The following is a 23,703-nucleotide window of genomic DNA, read 5'->3' as shown; positions in this document are numbered from 1 at the left end:
ATTCGCTCACGTCTAAGTAACTTACTTTCTATACATCTCGCTTGCACTAATATGCGAGTACGAGCGAGATACATAGAAAGTAAGTTACGTAGACGTGAGCGAATGTGTCAATGTCAAAACTGGTGGTAGCCGTAGGTACAGAGCACACCGGCTGCGTGTGCGTAGACGTAGCCGTGCACGCACATGTCACACAATATTACAACGCGCATGTGCACGTGCACGTTTAGTCGCATACATGTAGGTAGTGTGCACATTTGACAGTTAAAAAGAGGAGATGAAAATGCTCAATGTGTAGAAATATACATTATGTACATTCTTAGTTCACTCCATCTCGGGCTGATATGTTTACTATTACCTACTGTACTAATTGTATTGCAAATGTTCTCTTATCTCTGTCATGTCGACACTACACGGAAAACTAACGGTTTCGCCGGCGCTTGCGCAACCCCATCGATCAACGTCGATGTTATCACGCAGCGCCGGCTTATCGGCTCATCTGTGTAGAGCTGCGCGCGCGACCACTGCCCGCGGTGCGTGCAAGGTGTTTGCTTTCAAAATAATCGTGCGTTGGTTAAAATTCAGAGCGAGAGATTTTAATCAGAAAGGTACAACAGAAACTATCAGACTTTAATATTATTTACTTTAAACGAGACTTAATCGCGTATAGGTACTTAAGCTTTGGTCTTCCTCTGAGCCCACGACGACAATGTCTTCGAATCATCCGAGATCATTTTTAAAGCTTAAGCTGATTTAGATGCCGCGCGAACTCACATGCGATTCTAGTTACATGGCGGACTATCGGAACATAAGACGGTGGTGTGATTATAATTATAAATAATAAACCTAGGTACTTATTTCTTTATTTATTTTTCGTCTTAAGTTAGGTAATTTATAATATGAATATAAAAGTAAAATATAAAAACACTTACAAAACGATAAAAAATACATACATATAAACACATTATAAAAAACCTAACCTAGGGGCAGCAGCGGGGCAAGGCCAAAGCTACTTATTATTAGCGAATTTAAATAAATTGAAAAATCAAATTACCAAATTACCAAAGCAAATAATTTTGAGTGTCATTGTTCTTCTAGCAACATTTATTAATATAAAGGCATGGTAAAGAGGTAATGAAAAGCGCATGATACCAAGGTACTACTATAAGTATGTAATTCAATTACTATAAGTATTGCGCAAACTAAACTAGCCCACAGTCGCACGATCAACTAACTAAGAATAGTTATGAAGTTTCATGCAAATATGTTATAGGTACTGAATGAAGTGTAACTTCAGTTTCGATGTCAGTTAAACGTAAAAGTAGAACAAGTACTATTTTGAACCCATTATAGAAGAGCCGAACGTCAAAGGTGTTGGTAGACTCCCGCATTTCCCTCTTGTTTACATATTGTGTACACGTTGTTGCGCGCGCGCCGGAATGCCGTCCGCGCACTTTCACCGCTTCCGAGTTGCGCAACCGGAGGTTATGTCCGCGGCACACAGATCTCATCAGTAACACATTCTGAAGGACACGACGACATTCAATCGCGGCATTGGCAGTGAATTATCGGGTAACCCAACACATGCTAAATTATAACAAACACAAACCACATACAAAAACGAGTAGGAAAATAATTCGAATAGGTATACCAAAAATCAAGGTCTTCACTTGGAGCAAAAGGTAAATAGAAAGAAAATAATGGAACCCGCAAATGTACCTACAGTAAAGAGTAAAATTTGAATCACTAAGTCTATCGCAGTATGAAATTGAATATTTTTCGTCATTGCGCTACGAGAACAACCAAGCTAAGCATCCCATCTAACGAGTAACGACCATACCATTCAATAAATACAATATATAAATAACAACGATCACCTTCCATTATGATAACATTTATAACTTCTAACATTTACCTATGGGTAGGTACTGTTTAAAATCTGTGCGTGTCGCAGTCATATTTTTTTGGCGGCAAGCCGTCTGACCGGCAGGTTGTTTTTTTGGTGGCTTAGATTCGGTGATGCAATGGCGCCTCGATTGCGTCCGATGCTGTCATGCTGTTTTGCTTTTTTATTTGCTTGGTCTCCAATGAGGAAAAAATGTTTTTCTCTGACTCAGCTCGATTAAAATGGTCCATATTAGGCTGTAGATTGCGTGCGATCGGTATTTTTTATTGTTCATGACAATGATGTCGATGTTGATTGTTGCGTAACCTTGATTGATAATGATGAGTACGATTCGATTTACCTGCTTTCGAAACGTGGGAGAAGGATGAGGTATTACATCTTTAGTGATTTGGGCATAATCGACAAACATATTTTATAAGCATTAATATAAGATTGTAATATTACAATTAAGAGTTCAATGTTTATTATGTTCATAACATAACCTAAAGATGGCCAGAGTGCCAAAGACGCAATATGGTTTGGATTATTCAGAAAAATAAGGATCGTTGACAAGAAATAAGGAATTTCCATTTCGGAAATGGAAATACATCCTCTATAAAAATGTGAGAAGTTGCCGAAAAATGGTTACTTCGATGAGTGAGTAGGCGTCCCCGTATTGCAGGCCGGGTCTCTCTCTTTCATTTACATGCTAATGCATCGCCAAAGTGAGGTGGTTGAAACGCAAGAATATTATCAGTGGCAATGGCAATCCGAATAAGGTCAGTTTAATATAGTTACCTATATTATTATTCCCGTCCCGTTGTGCAGTTTGATAATTGGTTATATTATAATTATCTAGCACTAAATATGTAGGTTGTTATTATTGTTAAAACAGACAAGTTGGTAACTATGGCGGGTAACAGTAGGTATTATTTTGAACGGAGCAGCAGTCAAACAAATAAACAAAGCGTGCTAAGAATATCGGTATGCAATTTGTCGATCGGAAACCAATTAAACCGTCTATTACAATGCACCCGCGACAGGCGAATGATATTTCCTGAAAATCGATACTCGTGCGTTCCAGTCAATGCTTCACTCAACTAATATTAGTCGGCTCACATTTGTATTGGCTGCAAAGTTAGCAGTGCCGGATAAAATAATAAGCAAATTAAGTTATTGCTTAAGGTACCATGTCTAGGGGGCACCAAAGTCTTAGGAATCGATCGGGATGAAGCCTGAAAAAACGTTGCCATGATGTGTGATGAACTGATGAATGTCTGAGGTTCAGGTTCATCTCGCTGTGTCAATGGACGCATATCAGTTGTATGTTTAACCGACATAAAAAAAACGAATGACGTATTTACTATTTAGGGTACCTACGTATACAGTGTGTGTCTTTCATAACGACATTGGTTTTAAGTAACGATAGTTTAAAGTGCTGTTAACAGTTTTATCAAAAGAATATAACGATTACCTTTTATTATTAAGAGTAATTAATTTTTAAAAAACTCTCGAGCAGCAATGTAATGCAAACATTTATTTGACGTTTCAGAGAGGAAGAGCTAGTTTCGTTTCCATTTAAATTCGATCAAAACATTAAAGTAACTCGGAACTGTTGCCGACGTTAACTTATTTACTGAATTATCCACTAGAAAACACTGCAATTTAAAACATACGCGATTTTGACCACACTAGCACTACAAATTTACATCAACAAATCTATCTGTGTCTTAGCCACCACATTTATGAATCGCAATCACTGAACTAGACTGATATCAAAAATCACTGCACATACATTTATTATCACTTCTTAGAAATCACATTACCTAGTTCAAACATGCTTATTAAATTTATTAGGAATGTCTGTGTTGATCAACAAACTCGATGTTATCTTGACACTTCAACCCAATCAATGTGAAGTTGTCAATCGGTACTTAAACGAAACGATTATCTGATTCTGCCTTCTTAGTTAACACAAAGTTACCTACTTACATCAATCTTTGACTGCACTGGCTGGTATGACAGGATGCAGGTAGGTTGACGTAAATTTAGGTGACTTTTTTCATGAAATTGTCATGTCATAATTTTCTTGCCAAAATGCCACGACCATCGCCTTATACCTCGCAAGAATTAGCGGATATGATTCTAATGTATGGCGAAGCTATGCAAGATGCTAGACTAGCGTTAATCGAACTTTGACCAAGAAAAACACTTGCGAAGTTTCTCCTCAAGCAACTTTTGTGAGTGAGAAACTTCGCAAAGTGTTTCGCGATAGCAGGGCGGTTAAGTCCTTTTCTTACGAACAAGGTCACTTGTCATGATTTTTGACGGTCTTGTGAATCAAAAGTGTCACCGACATGTACGATGTAGGTAATTGTAATAGGTGTCAGGATGTCACTAAGAAAGAAATTTCAATGAAATCACATGTCAATTGTTAAGTTTAATAAAATTTATTACTGATACATTGCGTGCCCAATTAATTTGTATGAAAAAAAAATATTTTTTTTTTAACTAAATATGCTAATTTAAGTTCATTAGGACTTATACTTTCAGCACTTAAAATTAGTGTCGTTATGAAAGACACACACTGTATACGTATATATCTATCTTGCCAACCCTTATGTTAAATGAACTGCAACATTGTTAACGGAGTTTGTAGTCTGTTCGAGATCCTGAAAACGGTGAAAAATTGAGATACTACTCCTAAAAATACGTGTGATACCTCATTAGATTTGTCATGATGCCTAGAAAAATGTATTCGAAGCGTGTATTAGCACACAAAAAATATCAAAACTTATAAACAAAAAAAGGGGGAAAAAAGTAGTTATTTTTTATTTCCCCAATATTTCAAAAAGTATTAATATTTAAGAAACCAAAATTAATATTATAAAAGAGGAGGATATTTCCAGTCAAAGATTCCATACTTTCAGAACTGTATCTCCATTATTTATACTTTTTATTCAACGCTGAACACAGCCCTCCGCGCCTCATTTTCGGGAAACGCGCGCGGCGTGATAAAACGAACTTCTTCTTCTTAGTCGTTATACTCTTTGCAGAGTGTCGTGGTCAACTGCTGACATCAGGCACAGATGTTGCTTGCCGTACGATTCCTCGCCATTTTCCGCGGTTGGATGTCATTCTGGCAAATGCGTTCAGGGGTCTTTCCATGGCAGATTTAATTTGATCAGTCCATCGCATAGGTGGCCTTTTACGCGCTCTTGTTCCGTTGGCTCTACCCTGCACCACTAGACGCTCTATGGAGTCATTGTTTCGTCTCGAGACGTGACCGAAGAAACTGAGTATGCGGGTCTTTACGAGAGTCGAGAGGCGTTGTTTGATACGGAGTTCTTTAAGGATGGAAACATTAGTCCGAAAGTCGGTCCAGGATATCCCCAGCATTTTCCCCCAGCACCACATCTCTAGATAAAACGATTACGTAACATTAAATATAATTTTAAAGGTATTAACTATTCATTCAATTTTTTTTTAAATATCGTGTATTTAAAACATATCAACAATCACACGTATTTTTAGGAGTAGTATCTCTATGTTTCACCGTTTTCAGGATCTCGAACAGACTATTGGTTGTCATTGTCAGTTAAACAGTGCGACAAGTCAGAGAGTCAGTCACGGCTGACTCGCTCGTGATTCAGTTTCGTGACTGCATCCCATATTGCGTCGCTGAGACATCTCAGCTTGATATACTGACGTTTCTAACGAGGGGATCACGTGTGGACACAATTATCTGCCACACGTGCATTGACTTGCATCAGACCGAAAATTAATGGGTCTCTTTAAAAATGAGATAGTGATAAAACGTATAAATATTCCTCTAAATCTATAGGTGAGAAGAAAGGGACAGCTTTCGCTGTCGAGGATGGAAGCGTTACATAGATTATTCGTGATACTGATAGGACAAGATTTGCCAAGATAAAGACAAATTTTATTCCCAAAATATTTGTTACAAGATGGTAGTGTAAGAAAGGGCTCCGACGTAAACATTGAAAACACAAACGGAGGGAATGCTAAACACGCGTTGTTGTATATTTGTTTCGGGTCACTAGAGGTGCGGCCTTCATTCAACAAGCGTGTTAAACGTCCATCACTATGCAAATTTAATGTAACGTGTTAATTGTGCACTGTCTGCTGCATCATAATCACTGTCTGCCCCACAGACACACACATACACACACTGCTTTAACGGTCGGTGGCCATTTGTTTGTGATACGGTCAAGGGTTATGAAGAAATATTTTGCAGAACTTTTGTAAAGTAAAAGGCAGAAGAGAAAGCGCCACTACCGGGCAATACGATACCAAAAATAATGGTACGTCTGTTTCAGGTTTCTACCTAAGGTATAGATTTCAGCAGCTAATAAAACACTTTCATTAACATTCTACTACCCTATAATATAATGGATGTAGTACCAATAATGTTACGCAAATCACAAACCCAGTAAAATAGGTTTTTAACACCAGTTTTTAAACACTAACAACATATTATAAAACAAATTCTCCCGCCGCGTCTGTATGTCTGCATGTTCGCGGTAAACTCAAAAACGACTGAACGGATTTTCATGCGGTTTTCACATATCAATAGAGTGATTCTTGGGAAGGTTTAGGTGTTTAATTGTTAAGGTTTTATGTAACCCGTGCGAAGCCGGGGCGGGTCGCTAGTTTTATCATAAAAAGGTGTCATAGAGCTGCTTAATCGCCAGCCTCGCCTTGTCAGGTTACCATGGAAAATCTTAAATAGTTTTCCAGTAGATTTCTATTCGGGTATTATTCGTTCCATTTGTATTTTCCGGTAAATGTTGACCAGTGTGCCAGGACGCCTGTACATATTACGTGACGGTGCTTCGAGGTTGCACGTTGCACTTTCTCCGGCCACTCACTTTTGCGACTGATGCTACGACGCAAATGTTTGGAGTAACACAAACACATGGATATTTACATGCATACGGCAGCAGAAATCATGGATTTCCACTTGTTGAAGGTTCTGTCAGTTTATTTCTACTTGTCAGCTTGGAATAAAACTCCCGGGTTAGGCAAAGACTTCCATCTCTTTACCTACACGTGTAATATCGCTTAATTACAATAAATTGGCTATATTAAAAGTGGCATAACCAGTTATTTAGACAGAGACAGAATCTTAACTAGCAATAAAATCAATCAGAGGACTGATGGAACATTTTCCAGAGGTGTGTAATTTTTAAATATTGATGGTATTGTTACATTTTGCTGATAAGGGTTTTGATTCTTTTCTTTCTATGACTTTCTATGAATTTAGTCGTGAATATGAATAGGTCAGTACGAGTATATCGTAAGTACCTATCGATTTTAATTATTTTCACTCATTCGATTCCATGAGTTGGGTACATATTGCACCGAATGTACCTATACATAGTTATATATAATCAAGATTGTGAATGCGAAGAATTAATGTGCTTTTCAGTATTTTCATCTGGCAAAGCGTGACAACTATGTCACATCGATCGGTCATCAACTTGCCATCGCCGACTCGCTGGCTTGTAAAGGACAGAAGATGGATTGAACTTGTGGGTATTTTTTTCTGGAAAAGCGTTGGCCAACACTTGTCGCAACGGTCATCGCCTAAGTCATCCCGCTGGGCCGTTGTAAAGGAAAGTTGACGCAACTCGTTTGTACGTGTTTGTGTCTCTAGCTGTGGCACGGTACAAACATTGGCAGGGCTTTAACTTCTTTTTTCAACGCCATAAGTTTATGATAGGTGTGGTTATTTGTATCCTTAATGGGGGTGTTTTAACCCGTAAATGCCGGATTTAAAAGTTACAGACACTACGATTCTTCGCTACGGTTTTATTGTGAATCGTACCGAATTGCTACCGTAATGGTGATGTTTAGGTATTTCTATGGGAATGCAAAAGCAATATTAAATCTATATAAATTGTTTAAAACGTTAAATGTTGAGTTATTGTGGGGCTCATTTGTATCATCAGTTCATCACAAAATTGAAGTATTAACACAGTAGGTAGATACGGTTAAACACTGTAAATAAATACGAAAGGAACAATTGCGTGTGACTTTTAAGCATTGAGAACAATTCTTACAATTCATAGTATAACTTCACACGTATTATGCGCCTTATAAATTGCCGTCGTGATTTATTGCGTTGTCATTTAAATCACGAAAGTTGCTCGCACAAGAGCGTTCAGCTGCGCGTATAAACATATGTGAATGTAACAGTGCGTGCGTAGAATACTGCGACGATATTTACGCTGCGCTGGCGACCTTTGAAAGTGAAACTTGTGACGCAACGACAGTGTGCTCTAATAGGGCAGTTAGTGTTTGTCGTTTGTACGCGAAAAGTGTGGGAATATACTTATGTAGAGCAGCGCGAATGCAATGTGATGCGCTTAAGAAATGGTCCATTACAGCAGTCATCAAATTTGGAAATTTAGAGTTCTTGAACAAACACTTTCTTTTCATGAAGATTCCGGGCCAGTGTTGCGGTTAAACACTTACCTACTATAATTTCGAAACTGTAACCATAGTTTCGAAATTATAGTAAGTGTTTAAAAATACTATCAATGATTCTGGAAAGACATACAATGGATAGATCATGATTGGGGACCGGACTAGTTGATGAATGTGTGGCGAATCGCCACGCATCCAAACAGACCTATAATGTAGTTCTCATAATAAAGTTACTGTGGCCTTTTAGCGTAAGCTTGGCGAATAAATATTGTCTACAACAAGAAGTGTTGTGTCATTTAAATCGACGTGCACCGCCACTCCAAAAATGGATACTTTGGACTTTTTGACGGAATGGAAGAATAGCGCTGGCTTATAGCTAATAGCATTATGCTGACGTGAGTTGGATCCATTTCGTGATGCGCATTTAATATTTTATTTCTTTGCTTTTGTTCTCTGTACATGTTCGTACATGTTTTGTGATTGTCACAAACAAATGTCTTTTATGTTTATCTTTAAATATCCTGGTACTTACCTATTAAACACGTTTTATAAAAACGTTAGCAAAGAAGTATGGCAAGGCTACTTACATTTTTAGTAACGATTCCATCTTCTTCTCCATGGCGAAGATGGAGTCTGAGGTCTGCGCGGTGAGCACCCGGCAGAAGGTGTGCTTGGCGCACTGGTGGTCGCGCCAGTCCGTCTGCCGCACCAGCTCCATGGCCGCCGCCGTCAGCGACGACCCGCCCCAGTTGCCGTCCAGGTGCTGCAGCTCCTCGGGCATATCTTCAGACAGAGACCGCCTTTGACGCTTCGTCCTTCTTAAATCCTCGCCGTGATAACTATCTGCCTGGATAAACACATCGCGCTTTGACCTCTTCACTTCGTCGGGAGACATCACCACGTACACGTTCTCACTTGGCATTTTATAATTGTCATCGTACACTTTCTGTCGGCTGATGAATTTTCTGTCGATGTCGTACGGGGCTCCGGTTAGAGCGCGCTTGTGTTCCTTTTCTAATTCGTCGTAGTCCTCCGTCAAGCTCGCACTTCGCATCAAGTTCCCGTCGAACAGCCTGCCCATGGCTACGGCGCCTATCCCGAGCGCCGCGCCTCCGGCCATCAGGCCTATAGCGGGCAACATTGCCGGAGCTCCAGACGCTACCGCGGCAACGCCGATCTTATCCTGTGCGTATCTCTGGGTTTGTAAAGAGTTTGATGGATACAGTCCTAAGTTGTGCGATATTTTCTGCGTAGCCTCGACTAAAGGATCAAAGATGGGTTGCGTCACTTTAGCAATAGGATCTGTTATGGGTTTGGTTAGCTGATGGACGGTCTGGGTCGCGGTGTGGAGCGTGTCCTTCATGGAGTCGGTGAACTTCTTCCACAGGGAAGGTTCCGGAACTCGCTTGACGTAGCCGTAGCTGTAGGGATAGCGCGGGGTGGTGTGGCTGCGGTCGTAGTACGAGAACTTGTTGTACTCGTCCTCGTAGTAGCGGTTGGCGTTGGTGGGCCCCTGTGAGCGCTGCTGGCCGTATCCGTCGATGGGCTCCATGGGATACGGATGAGCGCTCTTTGGTACATTTGTGGTGTAATATTTTACTTTACGTTCATTGTTTTCGTAAAATTCTGGATTGTCGCGCGTGACTTTAGCGGGTTGCACGCCTAGATCGGGGTGCGCGTATTGGAGGACGGGGTTCCTCACGCTCTCGTCGAAGCCCGGCCTGGCGTTCTTGGGCGTATACATGGCGGAGTTGGGGTAGTTGACCTCGCCGGGGTGCTGCAGCATGCGTCGCTGGATGTGGCTCTCGGCGTATTCGAGGTCGCCGGTGTGCGCGCGGGAGCTCCGACCGCTGAAGTAATCGCGTTTCGATTCCTGCTCGTTAATTTGCTTAATATATTCAATGAGTTTCGAGTTTGCGACTTTCGAATTATCGGCTTTAGTGAAAGGACCGTACCCGGATTTCGGATAATGATTTTCTTTTTTGTGCTTATACGCGAACGTTGGGTTGTCGCTGGTCATATAGGGACCGATGCTGTCGCCCTCGTCGAACTTGATGTTGTCGTGTTTTGTAAAGGGACCGTCTTTCGGTTCGAAATTGTCGTCTTTGGTGAACGGACCGAAGTTTTGCGCGGGGTCGGCAACAGATACGTCAGGATACACGTCGGCCTCAGGTATGACCTTGGGGGGAGTGTATCCTTCCGGGTACGGTAGAAGCTCGCCGTTGACAACCCTCGCGTTGCGCCACGTTTTCTTATCGGATTCGTCGTCGGGCATTCTCACGCCCTGGATTTCAGGAATCCCGTCATCACCGAGTGTCAGAATAGACCTGCCGCGTTTGTTGAACTTGTCCAAAACCTTCTTCGTATAGACAGGGTCTGAGCTAATAATAACGGGATCCGGCACTTTCGAAGACCGTCCCTCGCCTTCGGAAACTTTCGTGCTGACGACTTCGATGTAGACGGGGTTCCTGTCGTTCTTTATAACCGGATTACTGGGATCGAACCTATAGTTCTTAATAGGGCCTCCGTAATCCAAAAAGCTGGTCGATGTGATGTAAACTTTTTTGTTCTCGGTTCTCTTCTCGTTGTCGTACGTGGGGTAGTAGCTGGAGGTCTCCGGGTCCGCCTGCGGCTGTTTGCCGTCCTCCTGGATATGGGACTCGGGGTAGACGGACACGGGCGACCAGTTGCCGTACTCCGCTTTAATGTCGCTGGGTTCCTCGGAGTTTTTACGATTTAAGTAATAATCGAATCCAGCTAGGTCGCTGTTGAGCGTGCCTACGTAGTTGAGCTTTCTTTGGTCTCTGCTTTCTGTTTTGTTTTTGTTTTCCTCAGTGATGTTAACCTTCATTTCATTTGCGTCCTTAATAGGCAAGGTAGTTGGGGCGATCGTTGTGCTAGCTGGGGTAGTAGATCTATCCTTTTTCTTGACTATAAGTTGAGTCATGTGCCCCGTCCTGGTGCGGACGTTGAGGGTGGTGGTGGTGTCGGGGTTGAGGCTGCGCGAGACCTTGAGTTCGGTGCGCGTGGTGCGCGCGGGCAGCAGCGTGGTGCGGATGACGGTGGTGGTGGTGGTGGTGTTGTCGTCGCCGGCGCGCGCGCAAGCCACCGCCAACCAGAGCACGGCGCACGTCCGTATTACGGGAATCATCTGGAACAAGGGAAACCAGTCATAAAATTGATGCCATAATTGTTACTTAGTTACGGAGTTAATTTTTGTGTGAACCTTTCACAATTTCTCTAAGCTTGATGATAATTATTTAAAATATTTTACTTTGCTTAGTTTGGAACTAAGTCGATTTGTGTAAGTTTGTCCAGATATTTCTTTTTTAGAAATACAACATCGTTTAGCAGTTGCTTTGATATCTAGTTATATAGTTCTTACCTATTAGTTTGATGCACTAACTTCATAAAAATCGCTCTGTGGCATCATGCTGGCATAGACTTTTTTTATGTAACACGCGTTTGAACTTTAAATTATGTCTTTAATTTCATAGTAGGTATGTGTTCCGAGAATCTCGACCCTCAGATAGAAACATGAGCATAAGCATTTATAAAACGGCGGGGTTTATGCAAGTAACTCAAATTAATGACCTACACATGCGTGCGTGGTAGCTGTTTTTCTATTCATTTATTGATATTACTGCGATTAAATACCTGATTAGTTGATTACTATCAATATATAATAATATTAGCCATGAGCTTTGATCGCATTCACTACACGCGTAACAGTTAAACCCTCGCAGTGAGTGAAAGTGGCAGGAAACCTATAAACGCATGATAATCGGTGTGATTTTCCGAGCGGAATTAATACTAACATTGCGTGAATAGTAAACCAACTTGAGTGATGTTTATGTTTTAAACAAGCTATACCTAAGTCAAAACAGTTCTATTGATGTAAATATTTTTTAGTCATGTGCAGTCATGACAGTCATAATGTCATCACACTTTGTGCACAAAACGGAAAAGTATTCCGTTGGCATTCGTATTACCGCGCGCTGTGTAATTTACACTTCGGGTAGTTTTGCCTTTCGATTAACAACCTTAATACAGGTAAGGTAAGGTACAAATACCTCCAATGAAACGGAAAACAAGTTGCTTTTGTTTTGTCTCGTTCGATTTTAAAACGAATTCAATTTCAATTCAATTTTGAACAAATTCAATTCGATTTTCTAATTTATAAGTACTTTCAAATTGAGGTAAATTCGATGATATTGACGTCAAATTTGATGATGTTGACATCATTGCCAGATCATTGTGCTTAGGTGCGAGTGAGTAATAAAATATCAAATAATATTTTATAAGTTGCCGCTGGGCGTTGCGCCGACGCACATCAAAGCGAGTGGAGAAATGCGGCGGAAAACGGACGAGTCAGCCGGAAACTCCGACTCTCCGAGACAGTGAAACGAAAAAGAAAATGCGGCTATGTGTGTTTAACCACGTTTCATGATTTCGGTTTACTCTGTGGTCCCAAAACGATTATCTTGGGTTACATAGTGGCAACAAATATCTTGTGTTTAATACATAGTGGCATATATTAAAGAAGGCGAATTGGGAAAGATTTCCTATACTTAAATAAATAAATAATTAAGCCTGTGCCGACAGTAACATATTTTGATTAACATGAAAATGATACTAAACTATGTGGGCTACAAGTTACACATAACAAAACTAGTTCTTTTTTAAATTTTGGTGGTTTTCCTGCTGTAGGAAAAAATTTGCATCAAAAATTTCATAAGCTCCCATTCTTAAATCAATCTGTGAGTCAAAAGGACCAACTCTGCGAAAGGAAAATTCATCAACATCATTTGCCGTACATCGCACTTTTTTGTCGTATACAGACGCTACTACTGAGTTTTCTACTTAATTTTTTTATAAGAACCGGTTTCATGTAAATCATTCGGTAGTGATTTAGAATTACCCGAATCCACCTTAGTTAAAGCGTGAAATGTAACATACCGGCAGGGTTTCTTTCGTATTCATAATATCAGCCAGTAAGTAATTATGAATTTAATCACGTGTAATTGTCCTTCGCCCCGCCTTGGACATCAGTCGCGCTCTGATAATTTCTTTTATCCGACGGCGATGACACACAAAACGTGTGGATTTACATAATAATAGTATATTACCTACTGACAATGATAGACCGTGAAAGCTATTCTTTTCAAACGTGACAAAATATGTGTAAATGGCTGTTATGCAACTAAATGAAATAAGAAAAACAAGTATAGCATTTAAATTCGTATTGATTATTATTACTATTATTAGTGTTAATTAGATTCCTTAATTATTATTTACTGTGATGAAACTAACTAGATATTAAGCAATACATAATATGTTTTGTAAGGTAACTTTAAGTATGTATTTAGCTATTAAGGTTAACTTGCCATACCCTATTCAGGGTCCATGCTGTTCAATTCAATTTAAAATACCATCTGTAAATACCATGGAATGCAATAAATAAATGAAATAAATGTGTTAACATACAACTGTTATTGTGACTAAGTTACTTAGGTACAGGAGGCAGGAAGAAGGGACATTACTTTATTCTTAAGAGCGTAAGGACGCGTAGATAATACTTCCCTTTGGAAAACTGAACTATTTTCGTAGGTTCATACGAAAAAGTATGTAGAGATAACATTTTAAACAATCTTTTTTGAAACACAGAACATCCAAGTAAATACTATTATCCTTTCACATTACCTATGAGCTAGGTACCTAATTAGCAGTGAGACTAGTAATAGTAGGTATATATAGATAATTACATGAGAACTGACTCTACTTAATGGCTTGAAAGAACCTGTCATTGTTTCTCGTTTTCTTTAACTTTCCTAAAGGACACTTATCTAATGAACAAGTGTAACATGCACTAACTGTATCGTCGCTTTCCTAGAGAGTTGCCCTTTAACCGACTGTCAAGAGCGGGTCGTGTGTTCATCATTGTGACTATTGTGCGTCGGCAACTGGAGCGTTCACTGATTAACTACACAGTGTTGAACATGTCATACCTAATTATTAGGTATTGTATGATAAGGGGCTATTTACGGCGAGTTGCACAATTGCATGGACACATTATGCATTTTTATGGCGCTTGGGCGTACTATACCTACCGTAAAAAATATAGACATATAAAGGGATATTTCATTCGCTAACAAACTGTTTCGCAGTTTGCGGAAGATCTGTAGTAGTTATTTAAGCAGATCTATTATTTATTTCTTAACTATAATATTTTAAAAAAAATCATAAAGTAGCCAATGTGGCCATGCTACTTGCGACTAAATGTATATACATGGGGTGTCATTCTGAATCCCTAACAACGTTTGTCCTAAAGTCACTTGCCCTAACTGGTTTGTCCTAATGGGCACATGCCCTAATGATCAATTGTCATAACGATTATTTTCCATAATGTAATGGTTAGCCTAAGACTCATTTGCCCTAAGCATTTGTACCATAACTATCAAGATCCCTAATGTTTTTTACCATATTCTTCGAAATCCCTAACAATGTTTGGCATAAAATAACATGTTCTAACTGTTTTGACCTAATGGCTATTACCCTAATGATCAATCGTCATAACAGTTACTTTTCCTATTGATCAATTATCATAACAATTACTTTCCATAATGAATGGTAACGAACTGTTGCCACAAAAGTGGGTTAGGTTAGGTTAGAACCGTGACCCTCGCAAAAACGAACTGCTGCCACAAAAGTGGGTTAGGTTAGGTTAGAACTGCGACCATTGTAAAAACGAAATGTTGCCACAAAAGTGGGTTAGGTTAGGTTAGAACTGTGATCCTCGCAAAAACGAACTGCTGTCACAAAGGTGGGTTAGGTTACGTTAGAACTGCGACCATTGTAAAAACGAAACGCAATAGGGAAATCAAAATTAGGGCATACGAGTGTTAGGTCAAGCAACGATAGGCTAAGTGAAATTAGTTAACATGATGGTTAGGATATATAATTTTTAGGCCTAACAATAATTAGGCAAAAAAAGAATTATGCTACATAACATTAGGATAAATACTCAATATGGAAAGTGTCATTAGGGAAAAAGATATTAGGACAAAAAAAAATCGCCCATTCAATAATAGGGAAACCAAAATTAGGGAATACGCGCGTTAGGACATCTGATCATTATGACAAACAATATTAGGGAATGCAAAGATAGGAGAAAAGATTTTAGGGATTCAGATATAGATCCATATACATGAAGTGCAATTACCCTCTAAGTCATTTAGGGGTTTCTTTATATTGGACATTTCAAAGCTTCAGTATTGAACAACCAAACTGGCATAAACCCAAGATGGCTCAACAATGAAGGTAACCAATCTGCAATTGTGCTAACCACCTAAACAGATCAGTGGAAGTCGGATGTATTATTTAAGTAATTAAATCTGTAATAGCTCTTAATTCGATAAATCACTTTCTAAATGACCTATGCTGATAGAGATATTACACGCATTCATCGATCAATATGCGGACGCACATGATCTGTTTTCTTAAGGTCAATCGTGCGGGGATTTAAGAACCATCAATACCGACTGGTACACACCACTACGCATGTATTATTATGTTCAACGTTATCGATCTGATATAGTAACAATGCTTCATCACGTAGATAACAGCCTCCATCCTACCACATCCTACGCTACGCCCGCAGGTGCTTGTGCAAGAAGTGCTGCAGGCACACAACGCAAGCGATGGCGATATTACATCTGATACTATAGTTAATAGTATATGATTCCATACACTACGAGCCCTTACACAGTACCGTTTCCGCGCCTGCGCCGCGAATGCAGCCCTACCACTGCAGTGCGCAAGCGCGCGTTAACTGTTAACGCAGAGGGCCGGAGCTGTGTAATATAAATACTTATATGTATGGTGAAAAATTTCTACTTACTTAAAAATAAACTTCATTTCTGTTATGCAGAACTACTTGCCCAAGTTAAGTTAGTCACTACTCAACTGCAAGCACACTGGTTGCGTTTCCCAGACTCTTCGCATGTTTTCAAGTTGCAGGCATAAAGTCAACAATGAGAAATAATTAATCAAATTCATAATTACTGTCTACTTATGTCAACCTCATTCGCCGATAGAAACGCCATTGTCAACATGTCATAATAGAGATGACATTACGATCATCTTTACATCATTCTCGCGCTTTCCGCGTTTCCCCGCTTCATTACAGGCATTGTGTAATCCTCCCACGGTCTCTATTGGAAACTGTTCCATATTGCTCTCGAGAAAAATATATTCACGTAGTCGTCTATCAGTCTGAGTCGTCTGAGAAACTTATGGCCTTTCCTCATGGACTGTAGTTCTTATTGCTTAAAACAAGCGACGTATAACGCCTTCATAGACATTTTCGACTTTTTATTGCCTATTGTTATTAGAAGCAAAACAAATCTTTTATGAATTTTATGGATACATGGGTTGATTAATTCTTATTGTTATAAACAAACGACGTAAGTATTCGTGTAATGCTTTCATTTCATCAGAAGCAAAACTAAAACAACCTTTTATGATTTTTATTGATCAACATAATGAATCGTTACGGAATGGTAGGTAGATCTGTATTTACATTGTGTTACTTGTCAATTGTGTGGAATAAGCAAAATAAATTATGGAATACAGGTTAAGGTACATATATACCTACCTAATCCTAACCAATCGCTGAAATGATGACCACGACCACTCTGTCAATAAGCAAAAAGACAAAAACTTTATAACCATAAGGTTTAAATAAGGCTAGGTACCTACATGATTTTTACTAGGTCGTTTTAAGTTCTAATATTGCTGTTATTTTTAAAGTCGAGCATTCATAATAAGTGCCGTGTGGTTGTAGTTATAACCAGCTATAACACCTAAAATCGATGTAGGTATTTAACGGACTGGTTCTTTAACAACAACTTGTTTTATGTTTATTCTCCACAATAATCTGTTACACTATTAGCAGTATCGCTGCTAATTGTTGTCACATCATCTTTTTTGTTCATTAAAATATTTCTTATCTATTTTTTTTGCTTAATCCTAAACCAATATCAATTCCAAACATCCGATTGTAACAATTATTTATACTTGCCAACAAGAAACATCAGCCCAATAAATATCAACTACTTACTTAAATTATAAATTATATAGAACTTATTCAGTAAGTACCTATCCGCTGCAATCGTGTCAGCTGCATACAAGACATTACGCGTTAAGAAACCATTTCATGCTAAATTGTTTATACTTTCTAGAGAAATCACCGCCCGGCTCCGTTCAGAAAACTGTGTATTCTGCCATCAGCTATCAAGTATCAATGCATTAATGCATATTTCTGTAATATCTGTTAAACTTCATGGGATCTATGCAGCATGACTAAAGAAGTAATTAAATAAGACGATTACAATCTTCATGCATTAAAGTTAGGTACCTACATTTGCAGATATATGAAAATCAAATTTGAAATGCAATGTACAGTCGCTATCAGATAAATCAGATCGGCCAAGGTGCTCAAAAATATCTGAACATATATTATATATTCGGGACCACGTTGGCCGCTACGATGTATCTGATGGCAATTGTAAGTCTGAAGGTGAAAACTTATTACCTAAAAACTTAACTTTTATTGAGTAAGTATTCAAATCAAAAAGGTAATGATATCGCGCACGTATATTAAAATTATGAGATTTATGAGAAGCTATTAACCGAATTATCCATATGTAATTTGAAAGATCAAATTTTCTCGAAAATGATCTGTTTAACATTAAGTTAAGTAATAATAATGACTAGTTCCGCCTCTCTCGCACACCGGACGCTTTCCCGGACTCGTTACATTTATCTGCCATCTGTGTGCATGTGGTTAATTATATCAAGACATTCCAACCACTTACCATGCACTAGCCACTAGAAAACCAGTATACTTACACATTAGAAGGTATTACGAGTATAGGTTACTCGAGTTCAAGATACAAAGGTTTTCTGTGATATAGAGTCGTCTGCTCTCGTTCAGACGAGGATAACTTGACCATGTTCAAGAGGATGGCCGAGCCATGAAAGTGAAACCAGTGACTCTGCTAACTCTTGTATGTTAAACATGTAATTACGATCACTATCGTCGAGTAAATATAGTACAGTTATAAAATATATTATACGTAACAAGCTATGCTAAAAATATCACGCTCTAACGCCTCGGATAATTCTCAATGTGTGTAATTGGCCAAGAATCTCGTAGTATTCGCCGCTGCGTAAAGAATGTTAAATATAATACTTATTGATACAGCCAATTTCATCAGATGCAGTAGTTTAGTACCGATTACTTTCTCAGTTACTCCCACGAAAATGCCACTAGAGTCTAGCTAGACCACCGACTATTAATTAAAAATTAGTAAAATAAAGATAAAAAATATTTATTGCAGACTCTTTGGGTCCAAGCGCGTTATAACGTCAAATAACGTCAAAAACTATCTTGTGTTTGTTCGTGGTTCTTGTGTGGGTGCACGAAAAAACTATTCTAGAAATGCTGAAGGTTGATACACATTTTAAAAGAAAAAAGTTAATAGAAAAAAGGGGTCCTTTTCCTTTATGCCGCAAAATAATAAGAGTAAAACCAAAAATTTGTATTCGTAGCCCTTCTCTTTTGATATGTCCACGGCAGGTAGGTACAGTTAATCACTCAATAAGCACTGTCGAAGAGTAAACCAAATTGATTCACTATGACATCGTATCTACATGATCCTATTTGACGTGTATGACCCTAAAATGTGTTTGTATATTGAATAATAGCAACAATCTGTGTTCGCTTCGCACAGGCGCAGTGGTATATACTTAGCAAACAAACTAGGCCGATGATAGGCGTTTGACCAAGTTCACGGCTACGCCAGATCGAGTTGACCCTCGATGGGGATCCTAGAAATGTCTGTGACGGGGTCACTAGTTCCACCGCTGACACTACAGTTACTATTAGCGTACCTTTCGTAGACCTTACTGCAACAAGATAAGGTCTCTCAATGTTCAGTTAAATATGTTGTTGAACGTTCAACCTGTTAACAGATTTAATATGCTCGATCTATAAATATTTGGCACTTGACCTCGAATTACGGTCTTATCGACGGCTTCCTCCTACTCTAGTCGGCAGGGCTTATGAAGCAGGAGCATCAGGTTCGAATCTTGGTAAGGGCATTTATTTCTGTGGGTTATAACAATTAAATATTTGTTCCTGAGTTGTGGTTGTTTTCTATGTATTTAAGTATTCACATATATCTTTATATGTATGTACATATATCGTCGTCTGTAGGTACCAACAATACAAGCCTTATTGAGCTTACTGTGGAACTAGGTCGATCTGTGTAAAATAGTCATATAATATTTATTAAGTATTTATAACAAAACTAAGTTAACTTTTTTTTAAATCGTTTTCATTCTGCTGAATGATGATCAATTTACATCGCAATTTTAACAGCGTCTATGATCCTGTCAAGAATGTTATGAAACGTTCTTACTTACCATTCAAATTGTATCATGCTGTTAATGCTCATAAGGAGTTGACGAAATCCCATATTTATTTATGCACTGTGCATAAAAAGTCGACACGGTCCGAACTGTCTGTGCGAGATTTACGTTAATGCCATTCGGGCTGCCTCATGCATTATTCGGCGGTAAGTAGTTCGCAATCGGCGCGGCGGCGGCGCCGGCGCATGCATTATTCCGCGCGGCGCATACGCGTCGGTGATTTGGCTGCGTGTTCACAGCTTACCGAGTGCAGGGCCTATAGCTCGATTTTTTTAACATTAGAAAAAAGGTAAACAATCTTGACGTGTTTTTTTTTAAAGTGAAAACTTCTTTAGCGGCGCTGTACACTTTTTGTGATGGGGAAAAATGTTAAACTCGCGACAGCGTAAGACGTAAAACGTAAGACGCTTCGTAAGACGGACACGTGACCTGATCGAAAAACTGTTACAATGTCATTGAGTTTTCACTTCTGCCGGCACTCCCGGAGTGCAACCCGTTGTTATTTATTGAAAAACACTTTTGAAAAATAAGTAACAATTATGAAACATATACGATTATTTACATTCTTTTGCTTTCATAAGTAATAGTTACTGATTTTTTTAAATCGTTTTTCAATTAAAAGACACATTAATGCTAAAAAAACGAACTATAAAATATGGAAGAGTGATAGAGAGACACAAAGCGTTTCGTTGTCGAAGCGATAGCGATTGTAACCTTGGCTAGGCCGGCTGGGGGGCTACCCCCAGGTCGGTCTAACGATCAGAGGAACAGGTATAATTATAACTAGGTATAATAAAATTATAACTCAGAAATTAGGATTCGTAAAAAATCTCCGTCATCCTTATTCATCTTCATTTTATTTAAGTTTTAAGACTACATTCTTTATTATTGAAGTAAAATATCTTAAACTCTTAACTTATTTAGAAATAAAAAAAAACCTTGTGGACTCGATCAGGAAGATTACCGCCGCCCATGGGGGTGTCCATGGGCGGCATTGCTTACCATCAGGCGATCCGTCCGCTCGTTTGCCTCCTACATATATCATAAAAAAACGTATTATATAACAAACTCGAGCTTTGAAACGATATACTATTCGCAGTCTCAAGAGTGCTTTAAGCTGTCGGAATGCATAGGTACTGTTTTAACCGCCAGCCAAACTCGAGACGTGTTCCGAGTCGCCAACTAGAAATGAGGTAACATTAAAGAGCCTTTTTACGTTCTCATTACATTTCATTCTGAAGGATTCGCTCGTCTTATTTCGCAATAGCCTTGACAGGTACCGGCGGTATATTGGAAGCATTTCGAAGTGCCACAGATTTCTCATTTATTGATTTAGTATACCACATTTTTCTGCAGACCGTCTTTATGGGAAAACTATAGCGGAGCAACTGTTTAGATTAGCGCACTAAAATGAAAATGAATCAATAAGCTACATTTTTCATAATGGACAAGCATTAGAGGAAGATAGGAGAAATTTAGAATTAATTTTGTTTTCTGGAAGTAGGCCTCAAGTAGGGCTCTTTTAGTCTATACAACATTGAAGGTTACATGATAAATAACAGCAACGTTTATAAACACACCCCAGGTTTGGGTAAATACCCACTACAATAAGTATAACAGAGATGTATAAGTATCTAAGGTAAATACTTTAATACTAAACTCTAAATCATAATTAAATTCCAAAAAAAGTAAGACAATGTTGTCACTTTTTACTAGCGCGTCTTGTATTTATGTAAAAATAAGTAAATAAAAGTACTTTTTTAAATCGTAGGCGTAAAATTACCAATAAATAAATTATCTTAGCGTATTTATTTATAGAAAGGAATTTACTATTTTACAAACAAATTATTGCAGTGGCAACATATTTTGGAATCTAATTATGATTTAGAGCTTAGTAAGATTAGGAAGTGTAAAGGTTCTCCAAGCATCAGCATCACAATGAAAATTGTATGAAATTTTACTCAACTGTGTGCTTATCAGGTTTATATATGTACGTTTATACGGATTTCTAGAGTAGGTATTACAAATAAAGCATTGACACTGTAGAGCCATCTAAAAAGTGGTAAATGCGGCCAATTCCGTCATACGGCAAATTCCGTCAACAAGCGTTTTTCTCTGAAACAGTTCACAATTAGTAATTTCCTCGACAAAGCAGCGATAGCTTTTAGTTTCAGCAATCGCTGATTTGTCGAGGAAATTACTAATTGTGTAGGTATTGTTTCAGAGAAAAACGCTTGTTGACGGAATTTCCCGTATGACGGAATTGGCCGCATTGACTTACTTAAGGTGGATGTCTAGGGATGGGATGCCAATTATCAGCCAAAAGATGGCGTCAGTGTGCACGAATTGTGGATTTTCACCGTTTCTCCCAAAATATAAACAGTTTCATAAGATGTGTTGATATTGGCGAAAACAATAAAAAATATTACGTCCAAATCGAAACATGTTATACTCAACAGTGTCTAATCTAAATAATCAGAGAATAAAACTGCAAAATATTGCAATATCTTGCATTCACGCACACTCACATACCTAAAGTCAGTGTCTAACGTCAGTAGATTTGTAATGTTACAGTAAAGTAACCTAGAGGGCGCAGTGCAGCGCATGAATATTTTTAGGAAGAACAATTGAGAATTTAAATTCTTATTTGAGACATTGACAAGTAACTTAGAACCAACTGATACGTATTTTCAGACGTTGATTGTCATGTGCTTGTGGCACCCACAACATCTGTTTTGAATAAATTTTAGCTAGAGTATCAATGAATCTGGGTTCAAATCCCTACAGTGCTTAATTTTTTTTTTTTAAGTTTTATAGATTATATGTTTTTATTCTTATTATCAATTGAAAATGACGCAAATTATTTTACCTAAAATTACAATAGCGCTTTTAATGTTAGCTTAGTAGAGTCGCCATCAGATATATCGGGGCGGATAAGGCGCTCACAAATATCTGAACACGCCTCTATTGTCAAGGCGTTAGAGTGCGTGTTCAGATATTTTTGAGCACCTCGGACCCTCCGATATATCTGATGGCGACTGTACTAACACTACTAAGTAAGCTGGCGTGTGAGTCACATTTCTGGGGAAGTAATGAGAAACAGAAAAAAACAGAATAGTGTTCTTTAAACACAATATAATATTGTGATTATGATGGGATGCGAACTTATTTGCCTATACAGGGTGATTCAGGAGACGTGAGCAGGACTAACACTGCGCATTTCGTAAATTATAAGCAACTGTTTCGTATGAGTATTAGTGAGGTTAACGTTAATTTTCTAGTCGTGTTGAAAAAAAAAAGTTATTAATTTATTTACGACATGCATGGTCACCTTAAAATTAAAATAATAAACTATCGATATTCTGTGTCAAATTGAATGTCATCACGGTCTGGTTACTTTTGAAAACTCGTATCTCACTCAAGTTTGACAGTTTATTTTCTTCGTAATCAAAATGCTGTCATTACGGTCAAGACTTTAAAGAGGTTTTATGTTTATTAATTAGGTCTTGTAGGGTAACCATGATTGCAGAGAATTAAATTTGTCCTCACTAAAAAGTTAAAAAATAGGAAAAAGTGTGGTTGTTTCACCTAAATACGACGGTGATCGATCAATTATCAGTTACTGAGTGTGCAGGATTAGTCCTGCTCACGTCTCATGAATCATCCTGTATATGGTTGCACATAGAAGCGCTGATGGCCTAGCGGTAAGAGCGTGCGACTTTCAATCCGGAGGTCGCGGGTTCAATCCCCGGCTCGTACCAATGAGTTTTTCGGAACTTATGTACGAAATAATAATTTGTATTTCGCTTAGATCCCCACGTTACAGGCTAAACCTAGTGTGGGGATCACTGTAGGTACTGCCCCTCTGTAAT

General features: G+C 38.7%; 1 protein-coding gene across 1 annotated transcript in view; it reads right to left on the bottom strand.

Annotated features, from left to right (window-relative positions):
* LOC134796697 (uncharacterized) overlaps positions 1 to 23,703 on the bottom strand; it is a 41,213-nt gene that overhangs the window by 5,220 nt on the left and 12,290 nt on the right. Inside the window, exon 2 of the mRNA XM_063768867.1 lies at positions 8,923 to 11,486. Coding sequence (XP_063624937.1) covers positions 8,923 to 11,486 — 2,564 coding nt within the window. The remainder of the gene's footprint in view (positions 1 to 8,922; positions 11,487 to 23,703) is intronic.

Source organism: Cydia splendana, chromosome 14 (assembly GCF_910591565.1).
Source record: "Cydia splendana chromosome 14, ilCydSple1.2, whole genome shotgun sequence".
NCBI classification, from domain to species: domain Eukaryota; kingdom Metazoa; phylum Arthropoda; class Insecta; order Lepidoptera; family Tortricidae; genus Cydia; species Cydia splendana.
Note: the sequence above shows the minus strand (reverse complement) of the source record. Positions and strands in the feature narration are given on the sequence as shown.